This window comes from Balaenoptera physalus (assembly GCF_965194825.1).
Source record: "Balaenoptera physalus genome assembly, chromosome: 2".
NCBI classification, from domain to species: Eukaryota; Metazoa; Chordata; class Mammalia; order Artiodactyla; family Balaenopteridae; genus Balaenoptera; species Balaenoptera physalus.
Genome location: NC_138883.1, coordinates 33,131,582 through 33,159,077, shown reverse-complemented (window position 1 = coordinate 33,159,077; position 27,496 = coordinate 33,131,582). Strand labels below are relative to the sequence as shown.

At 40.6% G+C, this 27,496-nt stretch overlaps 2 protein-coding genes across 11 annotated transcripts in view; one reads left to right on the top strand and one right to left on the bottom strand.

Moving 5' to 3' along the window:
- The window catches only part of DCAF5 (DDB1 and CUL4 associated factor 5), a 107,265-nt gene extending 87,972 nt beyond the window's left edge, over positions 1–19,293 (bottom strand). The window contains exon 1 of one of the 4 annotated variants that reach the window (XM_082451586.1): positions 18,943–19,293. In XM_082451586.1, the coding sequence (XP_082307712.1) occupies positions 18,943–19,156 (214 nt within the window). In that variant the 5' untranslated portion in view covers positions 19,157–19,293. Of the gene's footprint in view, positions 1–18,060; positions 18,085–18,580; positions 18,742–18,942 lie in introns of those variants that run through there. The other 3 variants (XM_082451588.1, XM_082451589.1, XM_082451585.1) reach the window with 3 other exon arrangements.
- A 121-nt stretch (positions 19,294–19,414) lies between these two features.
- Positions 19,415–27,496, top strand: part of EXD2 (exonuclease 3'-5' domain containing 2) — a 98,785-nt gene continuing 90,703 nt past the window's right edge. For 6 of the 7 annotated variants that reach the window (XM_082451667.1, XM_082451668.1, XM_082451666.1 and 3 more), the window contains exon 1: positions 19,416–19,916. The gene's annotated coding sequence lies outside the window, so the exon portion shown is untranslated. Of the gene's footprint in view, positions 19,917–27,496 lie in introns of all 7 variants that reach the window. The other variant, XM_082451669.1, reaches the window with a different exon arrangement.

Genomic DNA, 27,496 nt, shown 5'->3' with positions numbered 1-27,496 from the left:
TCAGAGACTCCAATTAGTCACTTGGCTTTAAGGAGTAACATGAAAGATACAACCGGAATTTAGATACAAGACTTGAATGGAAATTCAGAATGAGGAAAGTTGTGTAATAAGATTCTGATGGGTATCTGGATTTGCAAAAACTTCCTTCTTCTGAGTAATGTTTTTGGACAACTTTTTAAAGTAAGGAGGCACAGGCAGGCTAAGAATGAAAACTGGAGACTCAGCCACAGTGACAGTCTGCCTCCACCCCGGAAAATCTCTACTCCTCATCTGCAAAACAATGAGGCACCACCAACTTAATCAAAACAATCATGTTCAGAGACAATAAAACTGCAGACAGAATGTACTGGTGAAGTAAGCCACTTACTTGAGTAAGTCCTTTATAAATGCAGAACCTCATAATTTTCCCTACTGAGGGACCAGGTCAGAAGACCCAGATTTTATTCTTGCTTGTACTACTTACTAGCTGTGAGCTACTGGGCTAATCACTTTACCTCTTTGCTCCTTTATGCCCTTATATGTAAAATTAAAGGCTTCAATTAGATGATCATTAGTCCTTTCCAGCAATAAAACTGTATGATTCCACAGAGGGAGAACATCAGCAGCCTAAGATCACAAGAAGGGTGAAATCAGGACTCTAGCCCAGATCTCTTAAATTTCTTTAATGATGACATTACACAACACAAAAGATATTCTACAGCCAACTGCCCACATATCTGAAAAACTACAATCCCTGAAAACTCTTCGCAGGGCCAACCTATACACTTGAGGGGGCCAAATTTTATTCCAAATGTATATGGTGCTAGATAGATACTCCACAAAACTAAGCCTTTAGTATGGTTTTAATATTATATCACTTTGGGTTAAAAACACCTTAGGAAAAAAACTCCAACTCAGTGGAGAATCATTCGTCAAAACATCTTTCCTTAAAATCAACTCTGCAAAAAACATCAACCCACAGGAAGACTTAAAAAGAAAAAAAGAAGGAAAAAAGAATGTACAGCAAGTGAACAGTAGAACAAGAACTATAAGAGGAAGTATACAGAGAGGAAGGGGTAACTTACTAGCCTCTGGATCTAGCATTTTCTTAATGGTTTTAGCCTATTTGTTTGTTTGTTTTTCCTTCTAATAAGAGGACAAGGAGGAGACAAATGACTAACCAACCACTCTGCCTCTCAGATTCAATTTAGTACCTTAAAAGTGGCAGTTGAAAGACCTGACGTGGGGAGAATGGGGGCTTGGAAGCTTTTCCAGCAGAGGCATTCAACAGTGAATGGGAGGAGTTAAGAGACTAGGGCTTTGGTTCTACCTGAGTGCCAGACAACTCGGATGATCATGAGCAGGTGGCCATATGACTTATAATGCAAACTAGGACCTTTTTAAGAATGAAAGAAACACTAACAATTGTACTAGGATGTTGGGATGGTCCCAAGTAAACCAGGATATATGGTCATCTTAGTTATAAAGGACCCCAGCAAAGGCAGGGGACCTAAGGAGTTACTTGATCAACCATTTAAGGTAATCTTACCTCACTTTATCAACCTCAGGAGCCCCAGCAGAGGCAAAAGGAAAGATGGAAATCAGCCTTGCTGCCAGTATCATCTCTGCTACTTGGATATATTTATTATAAGCTTGTCAGTTACCTCAGATGCCATTTTCTCATTGATTCCTACATGCCCCAGCCCTCTGGAATATAATTCCTTTAAGATTGGCCCTAACAGGAAAATAGTACTCAAAGCACATAGACCTGATCTCCATTGCATATCAACTCTGTATCCTGAGAGGTACATGATAGAATCTCGGGCATCTAACACTGCAAAGTGCAAGGAGTGAGCAAGGTGGCAAAGGAAGTGTGAACATGCAGGCATGGGAAAAGCAGACAACTAAAGTGACGAACTACTGTTGTCAATTCTTTCCTAAATCCCTGACCTAGAAAAACTGAGGTGAAGAGCAAGTGGAATCCAAGACCAGAACCTGAAGAGTAACCCTCCTTGTTCATCCAGTCAGTGTGCAACCTTGGAAAGAAAACACCTTCTTTTTCACAGAAGCAGAGTGAAGCTGCTGGTGACAGAAGTAAACTTAACCTGCAATAACACTATGCTTCATTTTAGTGTCAAAAGTGCTTCCAAGTGTCAAAAGTGCTTCCAAATGACTTACAGTGCTCTCTGGGCAGATCGCCCCTGTTACATTGTTTAAACCTTCTTCCAAAAGGCACTTTATTCGGAAGCACATTATTTATATGTGCCCCAGGCATAGATATTTTCTCCCCAGGTATAATTATGAGGAAAGATAACTATTTCTGTTGGCTGAAATTCAGCCATACTCAAGCAGCATACTTTCAACAGAAATCAAACTCAAAACCACAGGCTTAGTAAACATATTATTTGTACTTTTAGTTAGATGAATGGAGAAGAGGAACCAACTTGGTAACCAGAGTTTGTATACCCACTCTTAATTAGACTAAAGGAGGTGTGAAGTTAGTCACATGGTTGATGTAAGTAAGCGTAGAACACGCAGTGTTAAGGAAAAATGAGACTTTAGAAGACAGCCAAGATCCACCAGAGGGCAGAAAGCAGAAGCAAGAAGAACTACAATCCTGCAGCCTGTGGAACAAAAACCACATTCACAGAAAGATAGACAAGATGAAAAGGCAGAGGGCTATGTAGCAGATGAAGGAACAAGATAAAACCCCAGAAAAACAACTAAATGAAGTGGAGATAGGCAACCCTCCAGAAAAAGAATTCAGAATAATGATAGTGAAGATGATCCAGGACCTCGGAAAAAGAATGGAGGCAAAGATTGAGAAGACACAAGAAATATTTAACAAAGACCTAGAAGAATTAAACAACAAACACCTAGAAGAATTAAAGAACAAACAAACAGAGATGAACAATACAATAACTGAAATGAAAACTACACTAGAAGGAATCAATAGCAGAATAACTGAGGCAGAAGAACGGATAAGTGACCTGGAAGACAGAATGGTGGAATTCACTGCTGCGAAACAGAATAAAGAAAAAAGAATGAAAAGAAATGAAGACAGCCTAAGAGACCTCTGGGACAACATTAAACGCAACAACATTCGCATTATAGGGGTCCCAGAAGGAGAAGAGAGAAAGAAACGACCCGAGAAAATATTTGAAGAGATTAGAGTAGAAAACTTCCCTAACATGGGAAAGGAAATAGCCACTCAAGTGCAGGAAGCGCAGAGAGTCCCAGGCAGGATACACCCAAGGAGAAACATGCGAAGACACACAGTAATCAAATTGACAAAAATTAAACACAAAGAAAAACTATTGAAAGCATCAAGGGAAAAATGACAAATAACATACAAGGGAACTCCCAAAAGGTTAACAGCTGATTTCTCAGCAGAAACTCTACAGGCTAGAAAGGAGTGGCATGATATATTTAAAGTGATGAAAGGGAAGAACCTACAACCAAGATTACTCTACCCCCCAAGGATCTCATTCAGATTTGACAGAGAAATCAAAAGCTTTACAGACAAGCAAAAGCTAAGAGAATTCAGCACCACCAAACCAGCTCTACAACAAATGCTAAAGGAACTTCTCTAAGTGGGAAACACAGGAGAAGAAAAGGACCTAATAAACAAACCCATAACAATTAAGAAAATGGTAATAGGAACATACATATCGATAATTACCTTAAACGTGAATGGATTAAATGTTCCAACCAAAAGACACAGGCTGGCTGAATGGATACAAAAACAAGACCCATATATATGTTGTCTACAAGAGACCCACTTCAGACCTAGGGACACATACACACTGAAAGTGAGGGGATGGGAAAAGATATTCCATGCAAATGGAAATCAAAAGAAAGCTGGAGTAGCAATACTCATATCAGATAAAATGGACTTTAAAGAAGTCGATTTACATAATGATCAAGGGATCAATCCAAGAAGATATAACAATTATAAATCTATATGCATCCAACACAGGAGCACCTCAATACATAAGGCAACTGCTAACAGCTATAAAAAAGGAAATCGACAGTAACACAATAATAGTGGGGGACTTTAACACCTTACTTAAACCAATGGACAGATCGTGCAAACAGAAAATTAATAAGGAAACACAAGCTTTAAATGACACAATAGACCAGATAGATTTAATTGATACTTATAGCACATTCCATCCAAAAACAGATTACACTTTCTTCTCAAGTGCACATGGAACATTCTCCAGGACAGATCACATCTTGGGTCACAAATTAAGCCTCAGTAAATTTAACAAAATTGAAATCATATCAAGCATCTTTTCTGACCACAATGCTATGATATTAGAAATCAATTACAGGGAAAAATAATGTAAAAAACACAAACACATGGAGGCTAAACAATATGTTACTAAATAACCAACAGATCACTGAAGAAATCAAAGAGGAAATTAAAAAATACCTAGAGACAAATGACAATGAAAACACGACCATCCAAACCTATGGGCTGCAACAAAAGCAGTTCTAAGAAGGAAGTTTATAGCAATACAAGCCTACCTCAAGAAACAAGAAAAATCTCAAATAAACAATCTAACCTTACACCTAAAGGAACTAGAGAAAGAAGAACAAACAAAACCCAAAGTTAGAAGGAAAGAAATCATAAAGATCAGAGCAGAAATAAATGAAACAGAAACAAAGAAAATGGCAAAGATCAATAAAACTAAAAGCTGGTTCTTTGAGAAGATAAACAAAATTGATAAACCAGTAGCCAGACTCATCAAGGAAAACGGGGAGAGGACTCAAATCAATAAAATTAGAAATGAAAAAGTAGAAGTTACGACACCACAGAAATACAAAGCATCCTAAGAGACTACTACAAACAACTCGATGCCAATAAAATGGACAACCTGGAAGAAATGGACAAATTCTTAGAAAGGTATAACCTTCCAAGACTGAACCAGGAAGGAATACAAAATATGAACAGACCAATCACAAGTAATGAAACTGAAACTGTGATTAAAAATCTTCCAACAAACAAAAGTCCAGGACCAGATGGCTTCACAGGTGAATTCTATCAAACATTTAGAGAAGAGCTAACACCCATCCTTCTCAAACTCTTCCAAAAAATTGTAGAGGAAGGAACACTCCCAAACTCATTCTATGAGGCCACCATCACCCTGATACCAAAACCAGACAAAGATACTACAGAAAAAGATAATTACAGACCAATATTCCTGATGAATATAGATGCAAAAATCCTCAGCAAACAGAATCCAACAACACATTAAAAGGATCATACACCATGATCAAGTGGGATTTATTTATCCCAGGGATGCAAGGATTCTTCAACATATGCAAATCAACCAAAGTGATACACCATATTAACAAATTGAAGAAGAAAAACCATATGATCATCTCAATAGATGCAGAAAAAGCTTTTGGCAAAATTCAACACCCAGTTATGACAAAAACTCTCCAGAAAGTGGGCATAGAGGGAACCTACCTCAACATAATAAAGGCCATATATGACAAACCTACAGCAAACATCATTCTCAATGGTGAAAAACTGAAAGCAATTCCTCTAAGATCAGGAACAAGACAAGGATGTCCACTCTCGCCACTATTATTCAGCATAGTTTTGGAAGTCCTAGCCACGGCAATCAGAGAAGAAAAAGAAATACAAAGAATACAAATTGGAAAGGAAGAAGTAAAACTGTCACTGTTGGCAGAGGACATGATACTATACATAGAGAATCCTAAAGATGCTACCAGAAAATTACTAGAGCTAATCAATGAATCTGGTAAAGTTGCAGGATACAAAATTAATGCACAGAAATCTCTTGCATTCCTATACACTGATGACGAAAAATCAGAAAGAGAAATTAAGGAAACAATCCCATTCACCATTGCAACAAAAAGAATAAAATACCTAGGAATAAACCTACATAAGGAGGTAAAAGACCTGTACTCAGAAAACTATAAGACACTGATGAAAGAAATTAAAGATGATACAGACAGATGGAGAGATATACCATGTTCTTGGACTGGAAGAATCAATATTGTGAAAATGACTATACTACCCAAAGCAATCTACAGATTCAATGCAATCCTTATCAAATTACCACTGGCATTTTTTACAGAACTAGAACAAAAAAAGCTTAAAATTTGTATGGAGACACAAAAGACCCTGAATAGCCAAAGCAGTCTTGAGGGAAAAAAAACAGAGCTGGAGGAATCAGACTCCCTGACTTCAGACTATACTATAAAGCTACTGTAATCAAGACAGTATGGTACTTGCACAAAAACAGAAATATAGGTCAATGGAACAGGATAGAAAGCCCAGAGATAAACCTACGCATCTATGGTCAACTAATCTATGACAAAGGAGGCAAGGATATACACTGGAGAAAAGACAGTCTCTTCAATATGTGGTGCTGGGAAAAGTGGGCAGCTACATGTAAAAGAATGAAATTAGAACATTCCATAACACCATACACAAAAATAAAGTCAAAATGGATTAGAGACCTAAATGTAAGACTGGACACTATAAAACTCTTAGAGGAAAACATAGGAAGAACACTTTTTGACATAAATCACAGCAAGATCTTTTTTGATCCACCTCCTAGAATAATGGAAATAAAAACAAAAATAAACAAATGGGACCTAATGAAACTTAAAAGCTTTTGCAAAGCAAAGGAAACTACAAACAAGACAAAAAGATAACCCTCAGAATGGGAGAAAATATTTGCAAATGAATCAACAGACAACGGATTAATCTCCAAAATATATAAACAGCTCATGCAGCTCAATATTAAAAAAACAAACAACCCAATCGAAAAATGGGCAGAAGACCTAAATAGACATTTCTCCAAAGAAGACATGGATGGCCAAGAAGCACATGAAAAGCTGCTCAACAACAACAACAAAAAAAAGCTGCTCAACATCACTGATTATTAGAGAAATGCAAATCAAAACTACAATGAGGTATCACCTCACACCAGTTAGAAGGGGCATCATCAGAAAATCTACAAACAACAAATGCTGTAGAGGGTTTGGAGAAAGGGAACCCTCTTGCACTGTTGGTGGGAATGTAAACTGACACAGCCACTATGGAGAACAGTATGGAGGGTCCTTAAAAAAACTAAAAGGAGAACTACCATACGACCCAGCAATCTCATTACTGGGCATATACCCAGAGAAAACCATAATTCAAAAAGACACATGCACCACCAATGTTCATTGCAGCACTATTTACAATAGCCAGGTCATGGAAGCAACCTAAATGCCCATCGACAGATGAATGGATAAAGAAGATGTGGTACATATATACAATGGAATATTACTCAGCCATAAAAAGGAACGAAATTGGGTCATTTGTTGAGACGTGGGTGGATCTAGAGACTGTCATGCAGAGTGAAGTAAGTCAGAAAGAGAAAAACAAATATCGTATATTAACTCATATATGTGGAACCTAGAAAAATGGTACAGATGAACCGGTTTGCAGGGCAGAAATAGAGTCACAGATGTACAGAACAAATGTATGGACACCAAGGGGGGAAAGTGGCAGGGGTGGGGGTTGGTGGTGTGATGAATTGGGAGATTGGGATTGACATATACACGCTAATATGTATAAAATGGATAACATAAGAACCTGCTGTATAAAAAAATAAATAAAATAAAATTCAAAAATTAAAAAAAAAAAGAAGACAGCCAAGACCAAAATCCAGGTGAAGTGAGTTTTAGTCCTGAGCGAGACCTGGTTGAGAGGTGAGTACTGCAGCTGTGACCAGAACTGTGCTTACTGGCTCCAAGCCCATGATCCATCTCCCTCAACCGCACCCCTTCCTCTGTTTCCACATAACGGGGGAAAAAAACAATTAGCAAATCAGAGTGGTAACACAGGGAGATGAGAATATAAGGAAAAGGTCATATCCTTTTAAAATGTATGTAACATTCTAAAAATTTCAGAGCAGTTAGCAGCATGTCTCAGAGCTCATGCAGACCCAGGCTGGAAATGCAGCTCCACCACAAACTACAGGTTTCACAAATTAACTTCTCTAAGCCTCAGTTTCCTCATATGTCCAATAAGGATAACAGTACTCTCTGTACCTTAGGAAAGATTCTTTTATAAGTATTAGATATGATCATGTATGTAAATGTGCCTGACACATATTAAACACCCCACAAATAATATTTGATATATGAATGACATGCTCAAATATTAGCTATTTTTATTGTTAAACATTTATTTTTATAAACAGTAATGTCTCGAACATCAGGAGGGCCATTCCTAGTTAATTTGGTAGGCACTGGGGAGCACTGTAGATTTTTGAGGGATCAGCAGGGGATATGAGATAATGAGTTAAGCTTTAGGGAGCTTATATTATGTTGGCAGTGGTGACTAATAAGCATTAAAGCTGAAAAGAACAAAAACTTGGGAAGCAGCTATTGGAACCAAATTTTCTACAAAGACCAAGGTAATAGACAAGGTAATAAAAAATCTTTTTTCATTCCTAGAATTCTATTTCACTTCATTTTAACCAGAAACAATGAATTCCAATTTCTATTTTTCCACTAATGCCCTACCTTTTCTCATTACAGAATCCTCAGCAGTCATTTATCAATGCCCTTTCTTGATTCTTTAGCAGTTAATTAATGCAATTAATACAAAACCTTCAAATCCCCTTATCTTTCTAGATAATAGGTAACACTGGCTATTTTCCAAGTGGCAAATAAGACATACGAAGTGCTTAGCAGAGGGCCTGGCACACATTATCTGCTAAATAAGTGTGAAAAAAAATAACCCTTAGAGTTATTATTGAGATTAAAGAGGCAGACACAGTGTGTTCTCATTAAATATTTTTAACGAATAAACATAAGATACCTATGTAAAGCAAGTTATTCACAGCAAAACAGAGAAATACAAGTTATCATCTAAGAGGAGCAACTAGAGTTGGACATGTGCTCAGGAACTGCTAACAGTCAGTTTTCAGTTCTTCAGAAGAGCTCTAAAAAGGCTGCCTGTCCTATAAGAAAAGGGACAGAAAAACATAAAAAGGCAACCTGGAAACAGCACTTGCCTAGAAGCAATGAGCCCTACTTAACAGTCCTCACTGCCAAAGACTAACCAAGCAGCTCTGAACAAGTCACCTTTCTACTTCTCCACTCCCTTTTCCATAAAATGAAGATCTTTCCATCTCTCTGATTCCATGAGAAAGAAGAAATAAAAAAAGGTTACCTAATGTAGTATTTCCCAAGCTTCAGTTAATCGTGATCACCTTTTGATTTCTGCCATATCCACACAACACAGTCACCATTATTTTACTTTAAACTGACTTTTTAAAATTTAGCCTTGCCTTAAGCAATAAATCCATGAAAGCTATTTTATATATGCTAGTTAACTTTTCTAACATGTATAAAATAAATGTACTATTAAAATGTAAATATTCATTCAAAGATCACCTAAAATCAGCTTATGTATGCACACTTTGGCAAACAGTAACCTAATCCTTGTAACTTAAAATAAAAAATTTTAGAGAAAACAGAATTAAGTAGAAAAGAAATGTAATTTCACATCGCCACAATAATCTAAGAGTTAATCCTAATAGATCAATATTCAGTTCTTAAATTATAAGAGACAATACTTTTAATATAATGTGGGGCACCAAAAACTGAAAACAAAATCAATTCCTTCTTAACCTACATAATCTTTATTTGAATTAGGATTTTGGTTCCTTTAAGGGTGTCTTTAATTCCACCCTTGAGTATTTAAATTCAGACTAAAACAATAGGAAAAGCAATTCTTTCTTGAAACCATGAAAAAGAAAAAAAAAATCAAAATTAAGAACTGTTTATAAGCAATGAAAGTGCTCTTCACCTTGCTCAATGCATGAGAAAATAAATGCACCCACTTCTTAACTCAGAATTCAGAAAGCAGTACCCCTTTGTCCCAAGTTTTACTGGTGAATAAAGTTTCCCTGATCTAAATGATTCCAACTGTACTTTACAACCAAATCTATCAATAATCAGTGAATGAGCACACACTTGTACCTGGACTGACACCTCCCTTCAATGTGTGGCCAGGATACATAACTGAGAGCTACTGCTCTTCTTCAGAACTCTTAGTATATCATAAATGTAAGTCAAGTCAGTGATGATCCTTTGAACAACACTGAACACATAAAGACAAGTTTTTGAGGTACTTATAATGTCTAATGAGACTGGTGGTCATCAGTTAAACCTCACTAGGTATTTTTTAAAATGGAAGTGACAAACCCAGGCATAACTCTAAATTTGCCAATTTTTGATAGATATCAATTAGTTGACTGAAGAACAAGTGGGAAAAATAATGTGTATCTGTAAATATCCATGTTACCTTATCCTTATGACATGATCTCTGTAATTTATCACAGCAATGTCCTCCAAGGCCATCTCTACAAGTGACCTTTCTTTCCCACTAAAAATCAAAGACAAGGGGACTTTTGCTATATTAAGTACTACAAACCAAACAAAAATCCAGTATCTATTAAAGTATCATAAAGCAGAAGAGAACATTTTTAAAGGATCATGCACTGTTAGAATTGCGAAGTAAATGTTCTGAAAATACAAGCTTAAGAGTATGATTTATATCTGATTCATCATCTCTGTACTTCGCATAGCTCCTGTCTTATAAACAGTATGCGCTCAAAAACTATTTGTTGAACTAATAAATAGACCAAAGAATAAAATTTAACACCTTCACAGCAATGCATTATCAGTAAACAGAAAAGCCCAGAAGAAAATCCAAGAATTGATTCCCTAATCACCATGTCAAAACGTATGTACTACAAAAGCTTTTTAAAGTCAGAAATCTACCTTGCCACTGGCCATATTTCTCCTGATAAACTAACCCCTGGACGAATAAATTCATTCTAATTAAACACGTAGAAGTTTTAATAGTCAGACTTCATTTAACTGGTTAAAGTCAAACACTTTACCTGTAGATAATATGCTTTTACATGAGTTTACTTACTAAAAACTGATTCCATAAAATGAAATATAACTAGTGATTGGGTGACAAGAAATGATCATTAATTAATGGGTTCCAATTAAGCATACAGTTATTATCATAGCTATTATTTGATGCTTAAAATTATGCTTTGATGACAGTATTAGGGTTAAGTTTATTCACAAAGCATTTCTAACAGTTCCCCTCATTGAGATCATTCTCAATTTTTCACATTGTACTGTGCCATGTGCAATGAATGTTAGATGCTCAAGTGTCAATCTCCTATAAGCGTTTTGTGAGGTTCAAGTTAAACAACAACAGTAATAACAGTTGCAGCAGCAGTAGCAACCAGAGCAACAGCATGGTCTAGGCCCTTGTGCTAAAAACTTTACAAGTGTTATTTCATTCAATCCTCACCACAACCCTGTGAGATGTATCACTGTCCTTATTATATGACTCAATCTCTCTATATAACTGTGGATACTTATATCCCATATGAATATGGGAGACCCATATGAAATAGAAATAGGACTAAATAGTGAGTCCAATTATAAATATTATGCCCAAGTAATTGAATGCCTCTCCCCATTCACAACTCCTACTTAATTAACACTTTGAAATAGTATAGTTGCTGATGCTATCTGTAAAGCTTCTGAGGGTGCTTTTTCTACATTTAGTCATAAGCATTAAAAAAGAAATCATAATCTCTCACTGTAACTCAAAACTTCACACTATGGGCTATTAATCTGCTAGTGCTACAAGTTCCAATGCCTTAAACATCAATTCAGGGTAAATAATATTACAGCAACTCTTATCCCAAAGAGCTGAATATTTTTATTTACTGCTAAGATTCTATTTACAAAAACCATTTATAAGATATAAGAAAGGGCTTCCCTGGTGGCGCAGTGGTTGAGAATCTGCCTGCCAATGCAGGGGACACGGGTTCGAGCCCTGGTCTGGGAAGATCCCATATGTCACGGAGCAACTGGGCCCGTGAGCCACAATTACTGAGCCTGCGCGTCTGGAGCCTCTGCTCCGCAACAAGAGAGGCTGCGATAGTGAAAAGCCCACGCACCGCGATTAAGAGTGGTCCCCACTTGCCGCAACTAGAGAAAGCCCTTGCACAGAAACGAAGACTCAACACAGTCATAAATAAATAAATAAATAAATAAAAGAACGTGAATTTCTTAAAAAAAAAAAAAAAAGATATAAGAAAGCAGAGAGTTACATATACAGAGCTACACTCTTTTTTTTTGGCTGTGCCTCGCAGCTTGTGGGATCTTAGTTCCCCAACCAGGGACTGAACCTGAACCCCGCAGTGAAAGCGCTGAGTCCTAACCACTGGACCGCCAGGGAATTCCCCCAGAGCTACATTCTGATTGGTCTAGCAGTCAGATCACAAGAAGATGTTCATCTGCTTCCCCAAGAGAAAATAAAAAGACTTTTAAGCAAACATATTTCCATTCTAAGGAAAAGGAGAAACCTAAGAGGAAGCAATGGAGGCAATTTAAAGAAAGAATCAGATGCAACCAAAGACTTAAAAGGTAAACCCAGGCTATCCCCTAAATACGTGTACTAGCATAACCTCCTTGATGGTGTTAGGATCTCTTGTAAGTAGCACTTCAACATGCAATGTTGTTCCTTATCTCTCAAAGAACTAACACCGTAAATATTCTAAGATAAGACTGCATCAGGCATAAGCTGTCCTTTATAGAGTAATAATGTTCACTCAAACCCATATAGTTCACAGAGTACCTTCACATATGACATTTCATTGAACAGACCTCCTTGTTAGGTAGTGAGGGCAATTTGTTAATCCCGTCTACTGATGAGGAATGAAGGAACTTGCCTAAATTCGTACAATCTGTGACTGGTAGAGCCTCCAACATATCACGTGACGCCAAATCCCAGGCTCTTTCCCCACCATATTGTGCCTCCTCATTCCACATCAAAAAAATCACAAAACTATCCTGTCTGCCCCATTTGCACATGTCCATTACCAGCACTGTAAGAGCAAGTGTCAGCTAATAATGAAACCACAAGTTATAAGTACAAAGGGGAAAGAAAACAAACTCAGCATTTTTTCTGAGAGGCTGGGAACTCTGTTCAGTACCCAATCTAAACTTTGCCTAATGTAGCTGTCACAACAGCCCTTCAGGTGGGTGCTGGTATTCCCATTGCTTACATCAGGAAAGAGAGGCTTAGCAACTTGACTAAGGTCACACATTAAATGACACAGCAGTGATTTTAACCATGTGTATGCTATACCATACTGCCTTACATGATATCACAGTAATGCCCCTTTCAGCAATAAAGAAAAATACTTTTTAGGTTAAAATACTTTTGTATTTCAAAATGTCAAAAAAACATCCTCCCACTTGTTGCTGTCACACACTCACTTCCCAGCTGAGCACCTTTTCTCCTTCCTGGTTTTCTCTGCTTTACTCTTAATATCTGCTGGCCTCATTGTGCCCTGGAAAAGGGGCTAGCTGTTAGAACAAAAAAGCAATGATGCATCCTTAACAAACAGCATTTTATAAGGCCATAGGAATCATGCAAATATTATTTTTGGCCTAAGTCTAAGTTAATTATATCAAATAGTGTGTGTCAGGGAATTCCCTGGCGGTCCAGTGGTTAGGACTCGGCACTTTCACTGCTATGGCCCCGGGTTCAATCCCTGATAGGAGAACTAAGATCCCACAGGCCAAGCTGTGCGGCTAAATAAATAAAATTAAAAGAACAAAAAAGACAAAACAAAAACAAAACAAACAAAAAACCCCAAATAGTGTGTCAGTTACAAGAAACATGAGCCTGCCCAAACAATTAGAAAATGGAAACAGTGAGCAAACTATGGACAATCTATCATTTTAAAAAATTGTTTTTCTTCCAGTATTGATATATAATTGACATACAGCACTGTATAAGTTTAAGGTGTACAGCGTAATGATTTGGCTTACATACATCATGAAATGATAATCACAGTAAGTTTAGTGAATTCACTCTCTCATAGATACAAAATTACAGAAATAGAAAAAAATTTTCCTTGTGATGAGAACTCGAAGGATTTACTCTCTTAACTTTCATATATAACATACAGCAGTGTTAATGATATTTATCATGTTGTACATTATACATTTCATCCCTAGTACCTGTTTGTCTTATAACTGGAAGTTTGTACCTTCTGACTGCCTTCATCCAATTCCCCTGCCACCGGCCCAACCCCCCGCCCCCTCCTCTGGTAACCACAAATCTGATCTCCTTTTCTGTGGAACAAACTATCACTTCAATCACCACTTTCAAGAGCTTTAACCAATCCAGACAAGATACAAGCACTACCACAAAATGCATAAAAGTAATCTCATTACCATCCTGGAGTCTGGCCTCCCACCACATTTTGGTGAAACATTAGGGATTGATAGCATTAGCTTCAAAATACCATGTGCTCCTCCCCTCAGGTGTTAACTGCTAAAGAAGGACAATGACAGATAAGATGTAAACACCTTAAATAGTTTTAAATTTGGGAAGATTATTGAAGAACTTCCCAGAACAAAATTTAATTAGCTTTAACAAGTAAAGGTGTATTTATGACTCCCAGAGGGGGCTTCCTTATCTGAAGCGAACAGGAAGAACTTTCTGTTGCATAAGTTGTACTCATACTAGACGGTGAATAAACTAATAAGGCTTTTAACCAAAACTCTACCGTTCAGGGAACAAGAAAAGCTAACACTAGCTGAGCTAAACTGGAGGGGCAGGTGAAAAAGCCTACTGGAAGACTAGGAACAAGGACAGGAGTAGATAAAAAGGAAACAGGAAGAACTAAGCTAGAGGAAGCATGAGGGGAAGGAGGAGGAGTAAGGGGCAAAGAAAGTTGGAACCCAGGAAGTACTGATGGAGATGGGCAACTCAGCCTAGGCAAGAGGAAACGAATGCCTAGAACCAGAAGGTTTACCAGAGCCTGCCTGTGGGAAGGACCCTGCTCCTCTATAGACTAAAATTAAGATAACGGAAATGAACTGGTCAAGTCTAGAGAAAATTGGGTTCATTTAAGACATGGGGGAAGGTACTAAACAAGGATAACTGGTAGAGAATGGAGGCAACTTTTTTTTTCTTTTTTTTTTTTTTAACATCTTTATTGAAGTATAATTGCCTTACAATGGTGTGTTAGCTTCTGCTTTATAACAAAGTGAATCAGTTATACATATACAATATGTTCCCATTTCTCTTCCCTCTTGCATCTCCCTCCCTCCCACCCTCCCCATCCCATCCCTCTAGGTGGTCACAAAGCACCGAGCTGATCTCCCTGTGCTATGCGGCTGCTTCCCACTAGTTATCTATTTTACATTTGGTAGTGTATATATGTCCATGACACTCTCTTACCCTGTCACATCTCACCCCACCCCCTCCCCATATCCTCAAGTCCATTCTCTAGTAGGTCTGTGTCTTTATTCCCGTCTTGCCACTAGGTTCTTCATGGCCTTTTTTTTTTTTTTTTTCCCTTAGATTCCGTATATATGTGTTAGCATACTGTATTTGTTTTTCTCTTTCTGACTTACTTCACTCTGTATGACGGACTCTAACTCCATCCACCTCATTACAAATACCTCCACTTCATTTCTTTTTATGGCTGAGTAATATTCCATTGTATATATGTGCCACATCTTCTTTATCCATTCATCTGTCGATGGACATTTAGATTGCTTCCATGTCCTGGCTATTGTAAATAGAGCTGCAATGAACATTTTGGTACATGACTCTTTTTGACCTATGGTTTTCTCAGGGTATATGCCCAGTAGTGGGATTGCTGGGTCGTATGCACTGAAATTGAAACTGTGATTAAAAACCTTCCAACAAACAAAAGCCCAGGACCAGATGGCTTCACAGGTGAATTCTATCAAACATTTAGAGAAGAGCTAACACCTATCCTTCTCAAACTCTTCCAAAATATTGCAGAGGGAGGAACACTCCCAAACTCATTCTACGAGGCCACCATCACCCTGATACCAAAACCAGACAAAGATGTCACAAAGAAAGAAAACTACAGGCCAATATCACTGATGAACATAGATGCAAAAATCCTCAACAAAATACTAGCAAACAGAATCCAACAGCACATTAAAAGGATCATACACCATGATCAAGTGGGGTTTATCCCAGGAATGCAAGGATTCTTCAATATACGCAAATCAATCAATGTGATACATCATATTAACAAATTGAAGGAGGCAACTTTTTAGCACCTTTAAAAAAGTGTTGGGCTTCCCTGGTGGCGCAGTGGTTGAGAGTCTGCCTGCCAATGCAGAGGACACGGGTTCGAGCCCCGGTCTGGGAAGATCCCTCATGCCGCAGAGCAACTAGGCCCGTGAGCCACAATTACTGAGCCTGCGCGTCTGGAGCCTGTGCTCCGCAACAGGAGAGGCTGCGATGGTGAGAGGCCCGCGCACCGCGATGAAGTGTGGTCCCCACTTGCCACAACTAGAGAAAGCCCTCGCACAGAAACGAAGACTCAACACAGTTATAAATAAATAAATAAATAAATAAATAAATAAATAAAAGAACGTGAATTTCTTTTAAAAAAAAAAAAAGTGTTAATGGGGACTTCCCTGGTGGTCCAGTGGGTAAGACTCCACCCTCCCAATGCAGGCGGCCGGGTTCATCCCTGGTCGGGGAACTAGAAGCGGCAACTGGGACTCAGCGCAGCCCAAATAAACAAAATATATATATTTTAAAAGTGTTAATGAACTTTAAATAGATGAAATGTATGGCATGTGAATTATATCTTAATAAATCTGTTATTTTTAAAAAGCGTCGCAGACGTAGAGAACGGACTTGAGGACACAGGGAGGGGGAAGGGTAAGCTGGGACAAAGTGAGAGAGTGGCATGGACATATATACACTACCAAATGTAAAATAGATGGCTAGTGGGAAGCAGCCGCATAGCACAGGGAGATCAGCATAGCACAGGGAGATCAGCTCGGTGCTTTGTGACCACCTAGAGGGGTGGGATAGGGAGGGTGGGACAGAGATGCAAGAGGGAGGAGATATGAGGATATATGTATATATATAGTTGATTCACTTTGTTATAAAGCAGAAACTAACACACCACTGTAAAGCAATTAAACTCCAATAAAGATGTTTAAAATAAATAAAAAGCGTGTTAAATTGAGCAATGTATGACCGCATTTATGATTTAATCAACACGATTAGCTCAGTCTGTAATAGCACCCCCCAAATTCCCTCACCCTGTAGGGTGCATTTACTTGTGTCTGGGAACATGTCTGTTGGAATACATCAGTCTGGGAAGGAGACAGGAGTATGATGAATACAGAAGTAGCAGCAGGGGGAAAAACTGGGAGCTCTGTAAAGAGCTCTTCCCCCATCTTTGCCCCTGGAATTTTTGGCCCTGTGGGGGAAGGAAGCTTTTGTTTGGGGTATGCCTCGAAGTGGAATATCAGATTTCTTCAGGAGATGATCTAGGACCAAAATCTACCTAGTCAAAGAGAAAACGATCTGAAGTGGAAAAGTCAAGTCAGTCCTGGAGAAACCCCAGAAGGTTTATCATGAAATGATCACAAGTCTTATCTGTTACCCCCAAATTGGACTGCACGCCCCGTGTCACTTCCGAATGTTACTCGCGAAGAAGACGGATGCTTTGCCATGATCCCAGAAGTTTCTGGCGAGCTGCCCACTGACGTAAATTAGAAAACCATTCGGGGACCGGCCTGGGTGAAGCGAAGCGCCACGTCCAGCGCTGGGCTCCCCCTTCCTCCCTCTCGATATAGGAAAAGGGAAGGGGTAGGGAGGGCAGAAGGCGAGCGGGAACGCCAGATCAGCCGTCTTCGTCCTCCTCCCCTGAGCCGGGTTTCGGGGAGCCGCCCCCAGCGTTACCCATCCCCACTCGCCAGCCGTGGGCCCGCGACCCCCGTGATGAGGGCGGCGGCGGCGAGCGCCCCCACGGGCGGCAGGCGCACCTCCCCCGAAGCAGCTATCGCCGCCACCCGCCCGGCCCCGGCCTCCCCGGGAGCAATAGGCTATCGATTCAGCTGCCTGTCGCTAGGAGCCCCGGGAGAGCGAGGCCTACACCGCCCGGCCGGAGCGCCGGCCTCGATTTCGCCACTTACCCAACACCGCAGGGGGAGACGGGGGGCAACCAAGCCCAGCTGGGCGGGAGGAGGAGGCGCGGAGACCACCTGCAACGGCAGGCGCGGGGAAAGGGGGTGCGGGCTCGGGGCTCCAGCCAACAAGTCTCCCGGGGTCGTCCACCCCCCCCACCCCCTGCCTCGCAAGTTGCGCATTCAAGTTCAGGCCGGTGCCCCTTGGCCTCCAGAGCCCTCGGCACTCCCAAATCCATAAGAAAAACAAGACACGGAAGAGGCCACCCCAGGACCCGAGGAGATGGCGCTGGGCCCCTGAGGGCGACGAGGGGGCGGCCCAAGGGAACCCGCTCATCACCTCCCCTCCGTTCACCCGGAGTCGCAGCCCCGACCCCTCCGGCGGCCGACCCTGTCACCGCCCGGCCCCCGGCCCCAAGGCCCCTTCCCGGGACGCCGGAGACAGGGGCTCGAGCTCCCCCACGCCGCCCCCGGCATCCGGCGTGCCTCGGCCTCCTCCCCCACCAAATCGCTCAAATGCCCCCAGCACCTTTTAAAGTACGCGGAGGAAGAGTTTCCCATCAAACTTTGTCAAGCGGTAACCTCGCCCCTCTCCCCGACCCACACTTCCACCGCAGTCATGAGGAGAGATCACTTTACACTTGGGATAAAGCGAATTAAGGACCTGTCAACCATTTTAGGTCTTTTTTATAGAAGACATCCTCTCCTTCCCCTCTCTCCCTCCCTCCCCCGCCAGGGTTTTAATTTGACACCCACCTTCCCACCGCCGAAGGGGGGGTTGAGGAGGGAGGGGGTGGGGACGGAGGGCAGGAGGAGGGTGGCGAGGGAAAGCGGAAAGGGGAGGTTGGAAGGGGGCCGGGAGGCGCGGGGAGGGGAAGGGGGTTGATTTACCTGAGACCAGCCACTGGCCTCCATTGTTGGAGAATTCAATGGCATTGACACAGCCGAAGTGGCCCAGGAGGTCCTTCTTGTAGAGGTTTCTGCAGCCTCGCAGGCGTCTCCTCTGAAAGTCCTGAGTGAGCAGGGGGTCCCCATGCAAGCCCCGCTGGGACAAGAAGCCCACCACTGACCTCATGCTGCCCCCCAGGCCAGCTCTCCTCTTCATGCTGGAACCGCCGCCGCCGCCGCCGCTCGCGCCGCCGCCCCTCCCTCGGCCTCACGCGCGGCCGGCGCTCTCCCCCCACCCGACCCTCCCCCCGCGCTGCGATCCGGATGGTTCTTTAACCAGCCATAGCAGACGGAGCGAGGTGTGCAGACACTCGGTGGCGTTCGCGGCTTCCTGACGGTCCCCTCCCTCCCCTTCCCCCTCCCCTAGGCTCCTCCCTCTCCTTCTCCACCTCCTCCAGCAGCTGATCCTCAGCTGCGGCCGCGCTTCCGCGAAGCGCGCGGCCCTTCCGCCGGCGGCGGCGGCGGCGGGGGCCAAGGAACGCGGGTGGCGGCGGCCCCTCCCCCGCCACGGGTTGAGGGCCGGAAGAACTCGGGCGGCTGGCCTCTAGACCGCGGGCGGCGGCTCGGCTTTCCCGCCGCAGCTCCTCCCCGCGCGAGGAGCGGGGTCGCTCTGGGCGGAGGCCGGGCTGCACCCCCTGAGCGGTGCACTCTGTGAAGTTGGAGGCGCGCAACGATCAAAGTGGCCGCGGGGCTGCGGACTCGCCTTCCTCCACCGGAGGCCGGCTGTCCATCGCCGCGGCGAGTGTGCTCCCGGCTCTTTATTTTCCGGTCCGGAAAATGCAGCCCGAGGTGGCAAAGAGGTGGAGGGAGGACTGCGGGCAGAGGCTCCGGTTGTTCTCCCTCAGTTCGCCTCATCCTTGGCCCGCCCGAGCCCTGTCCAAGGGAAAGGAACCAGGAGTTAGGACTGGACACTCGGGGTAAGGTTGCTGGGGGCCCCCCAAAGAAAGTTTTGACACTACCCCCGCCCCATCCAGTTTCCTAATTTTCCCTTCTTCCAGCCATTCAGTGAAAAAGGCTAAACTGGGTTCCATCGGTTAGATGATGAAGTGGTATATGGGGAAAAAAGCGGGGGGGCGGGGGGGAGGAATTTTTAACTGAAAAGAAAATTGCCAAAACCGAGTTGAGAAAGCTCAGGTAAGCAGAAAGTACTTCTGTTCATTAGTTCCAGGTACGTCTGCAAGACACAAGATGCATTATTCGAAAATAGAAATATATGTTATTTAATTGGGTGCGGTGAGCCCCTCTTCAAGGCCTTGAGTGTGGAGCTCTTAGGCTGTACAGCTGTTAACCAGCAGCTGCGTTCCAGGCCAGAAGTAGCTGCACTACAGTCGTCTGGGAGCCTCCGCGGTGACCCCAGTGAGGAGACAGGGTGTTAAGTGCCTTGGAATATTAATGGAATATTATTTCCCTAAACAGGAAAATGTGTAATACTTTCTTTTAAAAAGTTTAATTCTCAGGATGCTTCATAGTGTTTCTTCATCATAATAGCACCATAAAGATCAGTAGTGGTATACCAGCTTGATTATAACCAACATCTTTTCTTCATAGCAATGTCTTAATGTGTAATTAAGCATGTATTTTTGTGATTATATCAGCATGTTCCCCCTATAAGTTCTCTGAGAGCAGGGACCATGCCTATTCTGCTCATGGGTATATGGCCAGAGCTAGCACATGCTGGAACTGAGTAGCCACTCAAATAATTTGTTGAATACATGAATGAAGTCAGGGAAAGGGGAAGAATTAGGAGGGGAAGGTAATGCATCAGTGTCAGATGCATTGGGTTTGAGGTATCTGTGCTTCATTCCAGTGGAGATGATTTCAAAGCCAGTTTCCCAGCTCACTGTTCCTTTGCTTGACCTACTCAATCCACACATTCAAAAACAGGGAGCCCTCTGGCTCCTTCCAATTAATAGGACATCATTTATAACTACTTTATTTTGCCTGGGGTGGGGTGGATGTGCACAGTAATGATGTGGTTGAAGTGGCCTTTACTGTGGCAATATATGACACCCTCCTCTCCCCTCTCAAGCACATACTTCTTCTCCACAATTTTAAATATGACTCGCTTTTCCCCAATCCCTGGAATAACTGTCCCATTTATCTCAGCCTAAAAATAGACCAGGATCCGATCACAAGCCAGCCCAATTCTAGGACCTTGCTGGAAACTTCCTTAACTGTTCAGTGACCAGCCAGGACAGCAATGTAGGGACCTCTCAGTCTGTTTATATCCTACTGCTAGTCTGGGCAGCTTTTTGTAAGGAGAGTGCAGAAAATCTCTCTTATTCATGTAATTAGAGTTGCCAGATAAAATGCAGGATGCCCAGTTCTGTATGAATTTCAGATAAACAATGAATAATTTTTTTAGCATAAGTATGTCCCACGTAGTATTTGAGATATACTGAAATTATTATTCATTGTTTATCTGAAATTCAAATTTAATTGGGCATCATGTATTTTTGTTTGCTAAATCTGGCAACCCTAACTATAATATAACCCAGCTTCAGAAGATCAAGCCCCACCGTAGCTGTTTCCTTTTATTATGAATTTGACATAGTCCCTTGTGTCATTTATTGCAAACTAATAATGTTGTACATAACTATATAACACAAACATTTAATTAACTTCAATGACCATATGAGCTTGGCCTTTTTGATATAGGCATTTATTGTAAAAAAAAAAAAAAAAAAAAAGCCAGTGTACTTAGATTAAAAATAGCAAATGAGGGCTTCCCTGGTGGCGCAGTGGTTGGGAATCTGCCTGCCAATGCAAGGGACACGGGTTCGAGCCCTGGTCTGGGAAGATCCCACATGCCGCGGAGCAACTGGGCCGGTGAGCCACAACTACTGAGCCTGCGCGTCTGGAGCCTGTGCTCCGCAACAAGAGAGGCCGCGACAGAGAGAGGCCCGCGCACCTCGATGAAGAGTGGCCCCCGCTCGCCGCAACTGGAGAAAGCCCTCGCACAGAAACGAAGACCCAACACAGCCAAAGATAAATATAAATTAATTAATTAATTAAAGAAACGTTTAAAAAAAAATACTTTAAAAAAAAAATAGCAAATGAAATTGGACTCCTGAGTAATCTCTCCAGTACATAGACTATGTGGAGAAAAGAGGGAGAAAAAGTAAAAAATTCATATGTTTCTTACCTAGGCCAAGAAACTTCTGTATATTAACATTCACATTCAGAAAGCCTGGAAACACTGTTTTGAAAATTCATTCTGGAAAAACCAAGATATGGAAATTACTGAACATGGGAAGTCTTAATTAATTGCTCCACCATGAGTTGAATACTGATTAAACATAGAATTGCCAGAAATTCATTTACTCTTTGACTTCTATTTTGCTTGGCCCTGATATCACTAAAGAAAAAGTAAAGAATCTTTAAAAGCACTAGATGCTAAGGAAATGTTCAAACATTAGAAATTGTTTGTTTAAAAAAAAAACCTAAGAAAATGCTAAGCCCTTTCTCACACATTTACTAAATTTTAGCATATTAAGGGCTATGCATGGATACTAGCATCTCAGAAATTATTCACTTCAGAATATTTTCAACTTTAAAATAAAATAAACTGCTACTCATAGATAAGAGATATTAATTTAGACAACGATCAATGCGTCAAATATATGTATAATTTAACTGTAATGTCATTTAAATTTTAAAGGATAAGTTGTTTATTGGTCATTTCAAACAGACAACAGTCAATTTTAATTTTGGGAAAAAAAAGAAATATCTATTTAAATGCAAATTCCTCCGACAAGATCTATAGGACATACATCCATTCTTTTTAAATAATAATTTAAGGGCTTCCCTGGTGGCACAGTGGTTAAGAATCCGCCTGCCAATGCAGGGCACACGGGTTCGAGCCCTGGTCCAGGAAGATCCCACATGCCGTGGAGCAACTAAGCCTGTGCCCCACAAGTACTGAGCCTGCGCTGTAGAACCCGCAAGCCACAAGTACTGAGCCTGCATGTTGCAACTACTGAAGCCCGCGCACCTGGAACCGGTGCTCCACAACAAGAAAAACCACTGCAATGAGAAGCCCACGCACCGCAACGAAGAGTAGCCCCCACTTGCTGCAACTAGAGAAAGCCTGCATGCAGCAACGAAGACCCAACGCAGCCTAAAATAAATAAATTTTTAAAAATGATAATAATTGTATTAGATATAATTGATATACCATAAAATTCACGTTTTTAAAGTTCACAGTTCAGTGGCTTTTAGTATATTCACAAAGTGGTGCAACCATTACCACTATCTAATTTCAGAACATTTTCATTACCCCAAAGAGAAACCCCATTCACATTAGCAGTCACTCCCCATTCCTCCCTCTTAGCTCCTGGCAACCACTAATCTATTTACTATCTCTGGGTTTGCCTATTCTGGACATTTAATATGGGTGGAATCATATAATATGTGGTCTTTGTGTCTGGCCTCATTCATTTAACAGTGTTTTCAAGGTTTCTATTTGTTGTAGCATGTGTCAGTACTCTATTTGTTTCTTAGACCAAATTATATTCAGTTGTATGGACAATACCACATTTTGTTTCTCCATTCTTCAGTTGATAGGCTTTTGGGCTGGTTCCACTTTTTCGCCATTATGAATAATGCTGCTATTAACATTTGTGTACAAATTTTTGTGTGGACGTGTTTTCATTTCTCTTGGGTATATATACCTAGTAGTGGAATTGCTGGGTTATATGGTAACTCTGTGTTTAACTTCGTGAGGATCTTCCAAACTGTTTTCCAAAGCAACTGACCATTTTACATTTCCACCAGCAACGTAACATGGTTCCAGTTTTTTCATATCCTTCCCAATGCCTGTTATTGTCTATCTTTTTTTTTTAATTATAGCCATACAAGTGGGTGAAATGGTTTCCCATTATGGTTTTGATTTGCAATTCTGTGATGGCCTTTGATGTTGAGCATACTTTTATGTGCTTATTGGCCAGTTGTATATCTTCTTTGGAGAAATGTCTATTCAGATCCTTTGCCCATTTAAAAATTATTTGTCCTTTTATTGCTGAGTTGTAAGAGTTCTTTACATACTTTAGACACAAGTCCCTTATCAGATTATAATTTTTATATATGTTTTCTCATATTGTGAGTTGTCTTTTCATTTTCTTGATTGTATCCTTTGAATCACAAAAGTTTAAAAATTTTGATAAGGTCTAATTACGTATTTTTCTTTTGTTACTTGTACTTTTGGTGCCATATCTGAGAAACCCACCTAACCCAAAGTTACAAAGATTTACTCCTATACTACTTCTAAGAGCTTTATAGTCTTAACCCTTACATTTAGGTCTATGATCCATTTTGAGTTAATTTTTGTATATAGTGTGAGCTAAGGGTCCAACTTTATTCCTTTCCATGTGGACATCTAATCATCCCAACACCATTTTTTAAAAAGACTGTTCTTTCCTTCATTGAATTGCTAGTGTATGGGCTTCCCTGGTGGCACAGTGGTTAAGAATCTGCTTGTCAATGCAAGGAACACGGGTTAGAGCCCTGGTCCGGGAAGATCCCACATGCCGCGGAACAACTAAGCCCGTGCGCCACAATACAGAGCCTGCATACCACAACTACTGAAGCCCGAGTGCCTAGAGCCCATGCTCCGCAACAAGAGAAGCCACCGCAGTGAGAAGCCCATGCACCACAGCAAAGAGTAGCCCACGCTCGCCGCAACTAGAGAAAGCCCATGCGCAGCAACAAAGACCCAATGCAGCCAAAAATAAATAAATAAATTTTTAAAAATTGCTAGTGTATAGATACGCAATAGATTTTTGTATATTGACCTTGTATCCTGCAAATTTACTTAACTCATTTATTAGCTCTAACTGGTAGGTAGGTTTCTTAAAACTTTTATGTACAAAATCATGTCACGGGCTAATAGAAATCCTTTTACATCTTCCTTTTCAATCCACGTTCCGTTTATTTCTTTTTTTTTATCTAATTGCCTTGGCTAGAACCTCTAATACAATGTTGAATAGAAGTAGTAAGAGCAGACATCTTGTCTTGTTCCTAATATTAGTCACCATTAAATATTACGTTAGCTGTGGATTTTACGTGATTCTGTTATCAGGTTGCAGAACTTCCTTTTTATTCCTAGTCGTAGAATGTTTTTATCATGAAAGGATGTTGGATTTTGTCAAATGCTTTTTCTTTGTATGCTGAGATGACCATATGGTTTTTGTCCTTTATTAATATGATTTTCATATGTTAAACCAATCTTACATTCCTGAGATAAATTCTACTTGGTTATGGTGTTTAATCGTTTTTATATGTTGCTGGATTCACTTTGCTAGTATTTTGTTGAGGATTTTTGTGACTATATTCATAGAAATGTTTGTTTTCAGTTTTTTTGTGATGTCTTTGGTTTTGGTATCAGGGTAATACTGGCCTTATAAAATGAGATGGAAGTCCATCGGCTATTTTTTGGAAAAGTTTGTGAAGGATTAGTGCTAATTCTTCTTTAAACATTTGGTAGGATTCACTAGGGAAGTCGCCTGGCCTGGGCTTTTCTTTGTGGGAAGGTTTTGATTACTGATTTGATATCCTGTTATAGTTCTATTCAGATTTTCTATTTCTTCTTGATTCAGTTTTGGTAGTTTGGGTGTTTCTGGGAATTCATATTGCTTATCTAATTTGTTGGCATGTTAATAGTATTCCCTTAGAATTCTTTTTATTTCTGTAAAGTTGTAATAGCACCTCTTTCATTCCTGATTTTAGTAATTTGAGTCTTCTCTTTTTTTCTTGGTCAGTCCAGCTGTCTTGTCAATTTTGTTGATATTTTCAAAGAACAAACTTTTGGTTTTTGTTTATTCTCTCTATTGTTTTTTGCTTCTCTATTTTATTTATTTCTGCTCTAGTCTTTATTATTTCCTTCCCTCTGCTTGCTTTGGGTTTAGTCTTCTTTTTCTAATTTCTTAAATTGGAAGGTTATGTTGCTGATTTGAGATCTTTCTCTTTAATATAGATATTCACAGCTATTAATTTCTTTCTAAGCACTGTGTTAGCTGCATCCTATAAGTTTTTGTATGTTGTGTGTTTTCATTCATCTCAAGGTGTTTTCTGATTTCCCTTGTGATTTCTCCCATTAGTTAAGAATATATTGTTTAATTTCCACATATTGTGAACTTCCTAAAATTCCTTCTGTTATTAATTTCTAATACCTTTTTTTTTTTTTTTTTTTGTCCACACCGTGCGGCTTGCGGGATTTTAGTTCCCTGACCGGGGATGGAACCTGTGCCCCCTGTAACCACTGGACCGCGAGGGAATTCCCTCTAATACATTTTTTAAAAGGGGCATTTTTCACAGGTCTTGAAGTGAGTTTCCAGTCTGTGACGTAATTGAATTCAGTAATTAAAGTCAGAGTATCATTTGTTACTAGAATTTTCAAATCACAATCCAACTTACTTTCCAGACATTTCGTTCAAGTTTTCCATGCATAATTCTTTTAAAAAAAATTTTTTTTAACATCTTTATTGGAGTATAATTGCTTTATAATGGTGTGTTAGTTTCTGCTTTATAACATAGTGAATCAGCTATACATATACATATATCCCCATATCTCCTCCCTCTTGCATCTCCCTCCCACCCTCCCTATCCCACCCCTCTAGGTGGACACAAAGCACCGAGCTGATCTCCCTGTGCTAGGCAGCTGCTTCCCACTAGCTATCTATTTTACATTTGGTAGTGTATATAAGTCCATGCCACTCTCTCACTTCGTCCCAGCTTACCCTTCCCCCTCCCTGTGTCCTCAAGTTCATTCTCTGCGTCTGCATCTTTATTCCTGTCCTGTCCCTAGGTTCTTCATAACCATTTTTTTTTTTTAGATTCCATATATATGTGTTAACATATGGTATTTGTTTTTCTCTTTCTGACTTACTTCACTCTGTATGACAGACACTAGGTCCATCCACCTCACTACAAATAACTCAATTTCGTTTCTTTTTATGGCTGAGTAATATTCCATTGTATATATATGCCACATCTTCTGTATCCATTCATCTGTCGATGGACACTTAGGTTGCTTCCATGTCCTGGCTATTGTAAATAGAGCTGCAGTGAACATTGTGGTACATGACTCTTTTTGAATTATGGTTTTCTCAGGGTATATGCCCAGTAGTGGGATTGCTGGGTCATATGGTAGTTCTATTTTTAGTTTTTTAAGGAACCTCCATACTGTTCTCCATAGTGGCTGTATCAATTTACATTCCCACCAACAGTGCAAGAGGGTTCCGTTTTCTCCACACCCTCTCCAGCATTTATTGTTTGTAGATTTTTTGACGATGGCCATTCTGACCGGTGTGAGGTGATACCTCATTGTAGTTTTGATTTGCATTTCTCTAATGATTAGTGATGTTGAGCATTCTTTCATGTGTTTGTTGGCAATCTGTATATCTTCTTTGGAGAAATGTCTATTTAGGTCTTCTGCCCATTTTTGGATTGGGTTGTTTGTTTTTTTGATATTGAGCTGCATGAGCTGCTTGTAAATATT